The sequence below is a fragment of the Episyrphus balteatus genome, chromosome 1 (genome assembly GCF_945859705.1).
Source record: "Episyrphus balteatus chromosome 1, idEpiBalt1.1, whole genome shotgun sequence".
In the NCBI taxonomy this organism is placed as follows: Eukaryota; Metazoa; Arthropoda; class Insecta; order Diptera; family Syrphidae; genus Episyrphus; species Episyrphus balteatus.
In genome coordinates, this window is record NC_079134.1 from 78,277,665 (window position 1) to 78,290,361 (window position 12,697).

Here is a 12,697-nt window from a genome sequence, read left to right on the forward strand (position 1 = left end):
TTTATTTATTTATTTATTTATTTATTTATTTATTTATTTATTTATTTATTTATTTATTTATTTATTTATTTATTTATTTATTTATTTATTTATTTATTTATTTATTTATCTACGGAGCATTAACATTAAAAGACATCATGGGCATGGACAAGCACAATACAACTAACATTTCTTCTAGTCTCTAAAGACTCTAAAGTCTGAACCAATCAAGGAACACCTCGTCGAATACACTGGCATTTCATTCAACCAAATATAACAAAAAATTCTGGTTTCTGAGTACAGTTTATTGTTTTTGGAACTACTTAAAAAGCGATTGGAGGGTTACAAAATAATATTTTCCAACAAAATATAGCTTTACTCCATAGTCAATAAACTAAGCTTTTAAATAAAATAAAAATAAAAATTATACTTTGAAAAACAAAGAAATTAAACCACTTTTTTTTTTAAAAAGTTAAGAAAAAATGACTTTTTAACATTTTTTTGTTGTTTAAGACCATAAAACTTAATATAAATTTCTTAAACTAATCAATGTGTTAGTATTTGAGTTTAGGTACTTCTTTTTATTTCGATGAATTTTATTAATAATTGCAGAAGTTACACATGTTCAAACATTGTAACATAAGGAAAAATAGCTATAGTTTCGATTAATTTTTTTCTATGAAAAATAAATTTTTAGTTTTTCAAAATAGCTTTACTCCGTTGTTTGATTCAATCTCAATCCAAAATAGAATTAAAAAAAATAAAAATTTTAGTCTATAACTAAGAAACAAACCGATGTCTTTCAGGTCGTTCTAAAACAACGAAAATTTTATCATGTTTTGTTCTCTCTTAATTACAAGTGCACACATTTGGAGATTGTGGAAATGAAGATATTTAGCTTTGTTTATTATCTAAATAATAAAATTGAATTCATTAAATTATCTTTAAAAATGTGAAAGTAATGCACCGATTTGTAAACTTCAACCCGATTTTTACGTCGTCCACCCAGCCTTAATGATATATCTAATAAATTATATCAATTAAATACTCAAATTCTGTTGTAGAGTTCAATTTTACTATGCCAAAGTCATACCTACAACTCATAATTTGTTATAAAAAATTGTTTTTAACTGAAGAGCAAGTACCTACAGGAAATCTAGTCGTGCATTTTATTTTATTAAAAAAAAGAACAACAATACCTAATAGTTAAAAATGTCTGGCATTAGAACTTCCTTAGTGCACATTCAGCGATAAAATATCGAACACACCTTGGAATATGAAGTGAGCTGTCAAAAAGCAATCCTTCATACGACGTATTCTATGGGTCACCTCTTTCTGTCCCAACCTTCAACTTCAACGGATGAATTGACGGAACGGACGCAACGGATTCTATGGGTTGGGGCCTTAAGGCCTGTACTGACAATTTTTGTTGGACAGAGTATAAAAACAATCAACCATTCTTGTGTGCTTGAAATTAATTTCCAACAATGAGAGGAAATAACAATCTACTGCCGAGTCCAAATCAGAGATGCACTTTATCATGAGGATGATACTCTAGGACACATTGCCAATTTGTGGTCGTGGTGGACCAGACCTGTCATAATCCAATGCACTAACGGGGGACTGTTCTTAGAATTACGAAACAAAAAAAAAAAACTATTAGATTGAATTAGGGACATTTTGAAGAAATCTCGTGGTTTTTCTTAAATCAAGAACTTTTATAGAGTCGTTTGTGGTAAGTGTGCGTACTTTTGACTTAACTAGGAAATGTTGAAATTTTCTCGAAACCATTAATCGAAGACTTAATAGAACGTTCCTCATGCAAGGAGTGCAAGGTCGATAAATACTCTGTTTATTTAAAGATAGGCAGTTTTATTTGCGACTTTTGTGCAAACTTACACCTGTGCGCAGCTGCGCACTCTTACAAACTAAGCCGCGCACTCTTACACAATAGGACAGGGATGGCGAACCTTTTTAGAGCCCCGTGCCATTAAAAAAAAAAATTATTTCAAGTGCCTTTGGCGTGCCATACAGTTTTGACCTAGTTTTTTAGTGACTACTTGAAGCAAAAATAGATCATTTTAAACTACCCAGCATTTTATTTGTAAGCATATTAATTTATGTTTTAAAATTGAAAGTCAGTTTATAATTCATTTTAATTAAATTTTAATTAAATAACAAAACTTCAAACTAAAGCTTTAACTAAATTGACTCATAAAGTGAAAAAGTACAAAAGTGAAAATTTTCAAACACATTTTTAAATGGTTCTTAGGGATAGTAAATTAAAACAATTGATGCAGAAAACTTATTTTTCGCCTAAAAAACAATTTGTAAACTCTTTTTTACAAAAAAAATTGCGCTAGCAAGAAAATTTTTTTTTTTTTCACTTTTGTACTTTTTCAAAAAGTGGTGAATGTAGTTAAGCCTTAACTGTTTTGTTGAGGCTTAACTACATTCACCACACAAAGAAACAAAATATAAAAGTAAAAAAACAGTGGACGAAATATTTCTATATTTCGTTACTTCCAATGTTTGCAAAATGCAACCTGATTCATTTGACAACCTTTTTATAAGCAAATCTTTAATGTTATATATTTTGGAAAAGAAGGTAACAAACACCTACTTTTTCAAGCAGCTTTATCGGGAATTGAAATTCATTTTTCCTTTAATTTGGCATTTGCATTGTTAATCGTATTTCCATCCAGCCTCTCTATTTGAATTGATTTCAACTCTTTCCTTATTGCGACAAAATTCTGAGTACATAACGAACTAGATTGGAATTCATTCAACTGCATTTAAATGTCTTGAATTCCCAACCAATAAAATTTTGACAAGTTCAGTTTATCAAAGGGTGTCCGATAAAGCTTTCAATTGTGAAAACCTTGACGAAAAATACTTCAATTAAATATCTTATTACCGACTAAAACTCTTGAGTTAGTTTTTCTTCGAAAAATCTTTCCTAGAAAAATCGTTGAATGTCGCTCAAATGTACAAACAAATGTATTAGGGTAAGGTGGTATAAGAGTGTGCATTTTAGAGAAAACACCAAATAAAACAATAAAAAGAAGAATTTAACTACTTTTTTTATATATAGTTTTTAGTTTATAATCAAAGCAACGAAAAAAACTTAAAACTGGTAACAAAAATTTATTAATTCAATAGTTATAAACAAAATACCACATTAAGTAATTTGCGCACTCTTATACATCCTATTGTGTAAGAGTGCGCGGCTTAGTTTGTAAGAGTGCGCAGCTGCGTACAGGTGTAAGTTCGCACAAAAGTCGCAAATAAAACTGCCTATATTTAAATAAACAGACTATTTATCGACCCATTACTCCTTGCACGAGGAACAATCTAATTAGTCTTCGATTAATAATTCCGAGAAAATTTCAATATTTCCTAGTTCCTTTCATTCGCTTGTTTTTTGTAAAACTTGTATTTGGTTTCTTTTTGGTTGGAATTGCTTTTTCTAGCTGCTGTTTGCTGGTATATGGACAAATGCCAGTTATTTTGAAGCCTTGGATAGCATTTACTGCTTTTTTAACCCGCGCACTCTTATACATCATCATGGTGCGCACTCTTACACGTCCAGACATGTAATCGAAGAATATGTATGTATTTCACAATGCACTTTATGACCAATCTTACGTGTTCCTTAAATGTTTCTTTTTGTTGACTTTTTAATGCCCCATACTTTGTTTATTGTTATTTTTTGTTGTTAAGCGGAAAATTTAATTTGTTTGGCAAGAAAAATTGGAAAAAAAAGTGCTAAAAAACTTAAACTTAACTAGCACCTCTGTTTACAAACACATTTACATGAAATTTTGACAGCAGATCAAACTCACTTAGATCTTTCCAAAATAAGTGTATTCAGTCTTATATTCCCTTTCAAACCGTAGAAAATCGCTATGCGCACTCTTATCAACCGCGCACTCTTATACCATCCTACCCTACTCAATTCGTGGTGTGCCAGAAATATTTCATGGCGTGCCACCAATCGCACGCGTGCCATTGGTTCGCTATCCCCGCAATAGGATGTATAAGAATGCGCAAATTACCTAATGTGGTATTTTGTTTAACTATTGATTTAATACATTTTTGTTACCAGTACGAACATATCTTACTTGCCCCCAAATTTTTGCGTATACCCCAAATGCAGTTTTTTATTGTTTTTGATTAAATTTAAATAAATAAATGTTTAATCCGTAAAATTTGTATAAAAACATAAAGTTCAAATAGTAAATTCAATAAAAACAACAATTTTCTTCATTTTATGTCAAAGACATATCACTGTCACAGATAGAAAATTGTGAAAAATTTTAAGGAGAATTGGCTTTTCTTTTACTTTTTATCTATTTATTTATTTATTTATTTATTTATTTATTTATTTATTTATCTATTTATTTATTTATTTATTTATTTATTTATTTATTTATTTATTTATTTATTTATTTATTTATTCATTCATTTATTTATTTATTTATTTATTTATTTATTTATTTATTTATTTATTTATTTATTTATTAATTCATTTATTTATTTATTTATTTATTTATTTATTTATTTATTTATCTATTTATTTATTTATTTATTTATTTATTTATTTATTTATCTATTTATTTATTTATTTATTTATTTATTTATTTATTTATTTATTTATTTATTTATTTATTTATTTATTTATTCATTCATTTATTTATTTATTTATTTATTTATTTATTTATTTATTTATTTATTTATTTATTAATTCATTTATTTATTTATTTATTTATTTATTTATTTATCTATTTATTTATTTATTTATTTATTTATTTATTTATTTATTTATTTATTTATTTATTTATTTATTTATTTATTTATCTATTTATTTATTTATTTATTTATTTATTTATTTATTTATTTATTTATTTATTTATTTATTCATTCATTTATTTATTTATTTATTTATTTATTTATTTATTTATTTATTAATTCATTTATTTATTTATTTATTTATTTATTTATTTATTTATTTATTTATTTATTTATTTATTTATTTATTTATTTATTTATTTATTTATTTATTTATTTATTTATTTATTTATTTATTTATTTATTTATTTATTTATTTATTTATTTATTTATTTATTTATTTATTTATTTATTTATTTATTTATTTATTTATTTATTTATTTATTTATTTATTTATTTATTTATTTATTTATTTATTTATTTATTTATTTATTTATTTATTTATTTATTTATTTATTTATTTATTTATTTATTTATTTATTTATTTATTTATTTATTTATTTATTTATTTATTTATTTATTTATTTATTTATTTATTTATTTATTTATTTATTTATTTATTTATTTATTTATTTATTTATTTATTTATTTATTTATTTATTTATTTATTTATTTATTTATTTATTTATTTATTTATTTATTTATTTATTTATTTATTTATTTATTTATTTATTTATTTATTTATTTATTTATTTATTTATTTATTTATTTATTTATTTATTTATTTATTTATTTATTTATTTATTTATTTATTTATTTATTTATTTATTTATTTATTTATTTATTTATTTATTTATTTATTTATTTATTTATTTATTTATTTATTTATTTATTTATTTATTTATTTATTTATTTATTTATTTATTTATTTATTTATTTATTTATTTATTTATTTATTTATTTATTTATTTATTTATTTATTTATTTATTTATTTATTTATTTATTTATTTATTTATTTATTTATTTATTTATTTATTTATTTATTTATTTATTTATTTATTTATTTATTTATTTATTTATTTATTTATTTATTTATTTATTTATTTATTTATTTATTTATTTATTTATTTATTTATTTATTTATTTATTTATTTATTTATTTATTTATTTATTTATTTATTTATTTATTTATTTATTTATTTATTTATTTATTTATTTATTTATTTATTTATTTATTTATTTATTTATTTATTTATTTATTTATTTATTTATTTATTTATTTATTTATTTATTTATTTATTTATTTATTTATTTATTTATTTATTTATTTATTTATTTATTTATTTATTTATTTATTTATTTATTTATTTATTTATTTATTTATTTATTTATTTATTTATTTATTTATTTATTTATTTATTTATTTATTTATTTATTTATTTATTTATTTATTTATTTATTTATTTATTTATTTATTTATTTATTTATTTATTTATTTATTTATTTATTTATTTATTTATTTATTTATTTATTTATTTATTTATTTATTTATTTATTTATTTATTTATTTATTTATTTATTTATTTATTTATTTATTTATTTATTTATTTATTTATTTATTTATTTATTTATTTATTTATTTATTTATTTATTTATTTATTTATTTATTTATTTATTTATTTATTTATTTATTTATTTATTTATTTATTTATTTATTTATTTATTTATTTATTTATTTATTTATTTATTTATTTATTTATTTATTTATTTATTTATTTATTTATTTATTTATTTATTTATTTATTTATTTATTTATTTATTTATTTATTTATTTATTTATTTATTTATTTATTTATTTATTTATTTATTTATTTATTTATTTATTTATTTATTTATTTATTTATTTATTTATTTATTTATTTATTTATTTATTTATTTATTTATTTATTTATTTATTTATTTATTTATTTATTTATTTATTTATTTATTTATTTATTTATTTATTTATTTATTTATTTATTTATTTATTTATTTATTTATTTATTTATTTATTTATTTATTTATTTATTTATTTATTTATTTATTTATTTATTTATTTATTTATTTATTTATTTATTTATTTATTTATTTATTTATTTATTTATTTATTTATTTATTTATTTATTTATTTATTTATTTATTTATTTATTTATTTATTTATTTATTTATTTATTTATTTATTTATTTATTTATTTATTTATTTATTTATTTATTTATTTATTTATTTATTTATTTATTTATTTATTTATTTATTTATTTATTTATTTATTTATTTATTTATTTATTTATTTATTTATTTATTTATTTATTTATTTATTTATTTATTTATTTATTTATTTATTTATTTATTTATTTATTTATTTATTTATTTATTTATTTATTTATTTATTTATTTATTTATTTATTTATTTATTTATTTATTTATTTATTTATTTATTTATTTATTTATTTATTTATTTATTTATTTATTTATTTATTTATTTATTTATTTATTTATTTATTTATTTATTTATTTATTTATTTATTTATTTATTTATTTATTTATTTATTTATTTATTTATTTATTTATTTATTTATTTATTTATTTATTTATTTATTTATTTATTTATTTATTTATTTATTTATTTATTTATTTATTTATTTATTTATTTATTTATTTATTTATTTATTTATTTATTTATTTATTTATTTATTTATTTATTTATTTATTTATTTATTTATTTATTTATTTATTTATTTATTTATTTATTTATTTATTTATTTATTTATTTATTTATCTACGGAGCATTAACATTAAAAGACATCATGGGCATGGACAAGCACAATACAACTAACATTTCTTCTAGTCTCTAAAGACTCTAAAGTCTGAACCAATCAAGGAACACCTCGTCGAATACACTGGCATTTCATTCAACCTCCAATTAAGTTGTTTAGCAACAAATCTTGTGAAAGATTTTTCAACACGTTCCAATCTCATCTGAGAAGAGACATAAGAAGGACACCACACAATAGAACAATACTCTAAAAAACGGACGTACCAGAGACACATAAACAGATTTAATGGCGTAGGGATTAGAAAATTCTTTACAATTTCGCTTAAAAAATCCAAGCATTGAATTTGCTTTGGCAATTATATAATCAAAATGGTTTGAGAATGTCAATTTGGTTTCAAACACCACCCCAAGATCTTTGACCATACAAGAAAGACCTACATTATTTAATATTTTATATTCATATTATTTAAGAGGAGTTCTATTCATTAAATAATTAGAAATCCATTGCAAGAAAGTAGAATGGATTCCAAAAGAATATAGTCTACTATCTACTTATTAAAATGTCATGTGAAACGGTATCAAATGCTTTGACAAAATCAATGAACACGACATCTACTTGGTCACCAGCTTCCAAAGTATCAGATAGATATTTAGTAAATAAGATCAAATTCGTAGTTGTAGAACGACCAGATACGAAACCATGCTGATAAGGAGATATATATTCTTTGCTCAAATAATTGAATCATTTATTTTCAAAACATGATAATAGCCCAGTAATTGTAGGCATTTTTTATTCCAATCTGCGGAAAAATTCCTACTGAGCTCGATTTTGGTATAGACCTTCGTTACGGCGTTGTAATGAAGATGTGAAAAATCGACATTGATATCGCGTCCGCGTTAGAAGTTATAGAGGTCAAAAGGTCACGAAAATCATTTATCTCGTGATCTGTTGCTCGGAGGTCAATTATAGGGGTCTATTGAAAATCTGTTCGTCATAAAATTATCTACAAATATTGTCTTATTCATTTTTCTGTAAATCCAACCGATTTAAAAATTCTTTTCTACTTTTGTTGGGGTCCCTGCAATAAAGTTAAGAATGTCACGTTATTCCTCGGTACAAAAATTTAAGTATTAGACCGGTCTGGTAAATTTCTAGGTATGAATTCCATACAAAACGTCTTTTGGAGCTTTTCCCCCCTTTGTACGTTATTTTTTATGAAAAAGTATCAATTCCTTAACATTTTTTTAGTCAATCCGTATCTACATGATAAGTGTCAGTAAATGAGACAAACAAAAGTTTGAGATATTTCGACAAAAACTTTAAAAATCCAATAACATGAACCAAAAAATTGTATTTTTTCCGCTTGGGCATAATAATATGGCAAGGTACTGTATATTCGATTTTACAGCTAAGCGAAAAAAATTTTTATTGTCAGACCATCATAAAAGTCCCGGACTTATTATCTTTTGAAAATAAACAGCAACTTTTTTATGAGTAATTGACTACACATAGAGAAGCTGACTACTGACTCAAAATCTTAAGTTGAAAGCGTCTTTGAAGTAAAATAACTACTCGAAATATTATATTCTATTTCCAAATGCAATTGTTTGATAGACTGAGGCTTTAAAAAAAATTGTATATTCATTTTAAAACTTATTTCACATCCGTTTATTTTCAAAGTATGATAAGTCCAAAATCGTTTTTATTTTTTATCTTTTGAACAATCGGTCCAAAAAGTAAATACCAAACGATATTCTGTAGCTAGGTAAAAGTTCTACAAAATATATTTTTTATTTATTTTGCTACACTTAACAAAAGAAAATAGAACGTTTTTTTCTTCTCCTGAAAAATTTGAAATCATGGTCTTATCATGTTTTGAAAATCAATGATTCAATTTTGGAATGGTTGAAATCTTAGATATTCCTCTAAAATTTTCAATTTTTTGTCTAGGTCCAGCTTTATGTATTGCTGTTATCTAAAAATATACCCGCAGACAGAGATAAATTAAAAATGACTTTTAAAGGAATAACCAAAATATGACAGCATTTTTTCAATATTATTGAGGGAATTTTATCAGGCCCAGAACTTTTATCAGAACTTAATGAATTTAAACCTTCAAGAATATCTTCATTTGACATTTATCATTTATCGAAACATCAAAAACGACAGAAGCATATACATTACCGACGTCAATGAAGATCAGATTCCTAATTATTTGTGCATCGACAGAAATTTTAATTTTTCACAATATTGAAACACCCTTAAACATACGTCGGTATATTCACTTTTAGGTTATGTGTGTTCAATACTGGCCCCCAAATATGGAGACACATGAAACATACGGAGAGATACACATAAACATATTAAAGGAAGAACAACTTGCCAATTTCCACATCAGGACATTTCGACTTTACAGAAAAAATGAGGTTCCTAATTTTGTTAATACGTTAAATTAAGCATTTTGTCTTTAACTAATTTATTACAGGCCAATGAAGTAACTGAAGAAAGGCTTATTTACCAGTTTCATTATACTGAATGGTATTCACACTCCTGTCCATTTTCAAATGCTGTTCTTGAGTTCAGACGCCGCGTTCGATCCGTTGTTGGCAACATAATAAAAGCAAACGATATACGAGGACCAATGTTAGTACATTGCAGGTAGATATTATCTTAAGTTAATGAAAACTGTAATCAAGTTCTTGTTTAATATTAAAGCGATGGAGGGGGACGCTCTGGTGTGTATTTATCAATTGATTCAAACCTCGAGTTAGCGGAAGAAGAAGAATCTTTTCATGTGTATGGTTATTTAAAAAAAATGCGACAGTCCCGAAAAGGTTTGATCGAAAATATGGTACGTATTGCCCTGAACGTTTAAAAAAAAATGCACCTATAAAATTTACTTGCATTTGTGTAATACTATTATAAAGAAATCCATGTTGCTCTAACTATACTTGTCTTTGAACACAACAATTTACAACAGATAAGACATAAATATTTTGTTCTTTAGATACAGTTGTTATGCCCAACAACAAAAACATCGGGAAAAGATCGATGTATCAAAGATAGAACCGATGTTTTTTTAACATCGATATTGTAAATAAAACATCGATGTTGTAAATAAAACATCGATGTTTTTATTAACGATGTTGCATCCTTACCCACCCCTTTCCCCCAATTTGTTTTGGGCAATTTATTTTTCCCCTTTCATATACCATTTATCCAAAATTTTCCAACCACCTCTATGCTGCTAATAATTTTTTCAACTTTTGCCCTCATTATTTTTTTTTTCATAATTCAATCAAATTAACCACGCCAAGTTTTACTGAAATCCTATTAAATTAAAAATTTTAAATTATATCTATGTATACAAATACTCATCTCTGTCCTAAATGTGAAACAGTTCATTGCGGTATTTTTTTTTTTGTATCTGTTATCCGCAGGTTGGCACATAAGTAAATACACCCAAGAAATAAAAAAAATCCACACAATTTAAAGAAAAAAAAAAAAAAAAAAACAAAAAAGACGAACAGACCAAGAAGTTAAAAAAAAAGAAAACACAACAAGCAACTTGACAATACAATACAAATAAAAAGCAACATAAGGTCTGAGTATGATTCACGCTAGTTTAATCGAACTGGGACGTAGTGGTACCTGGTACCTGGTACCTACGTCCCATGGAATTGAAAAATGGTAATTTTTTTTCCTCTGCGTGCGATATCTACGAGTATGTAACTATATTATCTGTGATCCCAGCACAATTCCACATTTAAAGAAATTCCATGTTAAATAAAATAATTGGTAAAATGGAATTGAAGGTAAAAAACAGGGCTGGTATAAAAACCACCTTTGAGTCACAAAATCATACCAATTTATGGTATTTATTCATAAATTTAAAACTATCAAAAATAATCATAATTTTATTTTGGAAATAAGTTGGCTGAGAGGCCCCCGCCCTTTTTTTCAGCCCCGGGCCCCCACAGCTTTAAGTCCGGCCCTGCTCGGAAAGTTTAGTATTCAGTTTCGGTACAGTTGCATTTTGTACAAACAAAGCGGCACGAGCACTTGTATTCATCATAAAACATTTTTTTTTTATTTAATTTGATCAAAATCTCATCAAAGCGCAATATATTTTCTAAAGGCCAGTCATTATATACATTTGGAAATGCAAAATGACCGAGAAAGCTAAATTTTGGATATGTTGTAGAGGATGCTTAAAAAAGCTTAACTTGAAGTTTTCGACCAAGATTTCCTATGAGCTTTTTCCGCCATTTTGAAAAAAAAGAAAATTGGTTTTTTGACAATAACTCGGCTATCTGACGAGATGTGAAAATTTTACAAGCTTTTTACGAGTTCTACAATTCATGCATACACATTTTTTGTGTATCATGAACCGTTTTCGAGCTATCGATTAAAAAAGTCAAAAATTTAGGACATGCCATTTGTTTTTTGACATAATCTATTTTTGGGTGATGAATATCGAAAAAATTATTAGAATAAAATTTGTAGACCACATTCAGACCTACAATGTCGTATTTTTATATTTTTTTTTGGACAAAAATTACGACTTCCAGCCGGCCGCAAAGTCGTTTAGTCCGCGCCCACCACCAAGCAAGCCGCCCGTTCGGTTGTAAAAAAAACAATCATCATTTTTAATGTTTATATTATTATATCACAAATTATATTCACAAACCGATTTACCTCCCATCGGCATCGCACGTGTGAAAGTCTCGTCCCGTGGGAAAAGAGTGTTCTCGTTGTGTTTTTAATTATTTTTTACATAGTTTCTGTCATTTGTGTTTTTATTTTGTTTACAACAAATAATTATTAAAAAAAAAAAAGAAACAATAGCCCATTTAAATCAAAAATATAAATACATAAAACCCACAAATTACCTAAACCAAAAAAAAAAAAAAAATAACCTCGCGGCGTGCATATAAAATAAGTTCATAAAAAGTGCAATAACAAAAAACAACAACACCTCAGTACCTCTCCCGCAATAAGAAAAAAAAAAACAAACAATAGTTCACTGTCCCTAACCAAATAATATAATACCAAAAAAATGCAAATACAATAACAACAACAACCGTAGCATCGCCAAATCACAAAAAAAGTCTCGCGCCTCTAAATAATAGTCTTCAGTGCATGTGCATAACGAGTTTTCCTTCTTTTCCT

The 12,697-nt window shown here is 23.3% G+C and overlaps 1 protein-coding gene across 6 annotated transcripts in view; it reads left to right on the plus strand.

Annotated features, from left to right (window-relative positions):
- LOC129905220 (receptor-type tyrosine-protein phosphatase mu) overlaps nt 1–12,697 on the plus strand; it is a 1,191,339-nt gene that overhangs the window by 626,738 nt on the left and 551,904 nt on the right. For all 6 annotated transcript variants that reach the window (XM_055980653.1, XM_055980654.1, XM_055980652.1 and 3 more), the window contains 3 exons: nt 9,817–9,951; nt 10,011–10,183; nt 10,241–10,376. In XM_055980653.1, coding sequence (XP_055836628.1) covers nt 9,817–9,951; nt 10,011–10,183; nt 10,241–10,376 — 444 coding nt within the window. The remainder of the gene's footprint in view (nt 1–9,816; nt 9,952–10,010; nt 10,184–10,240; nt 10,377–12,697) is intronic.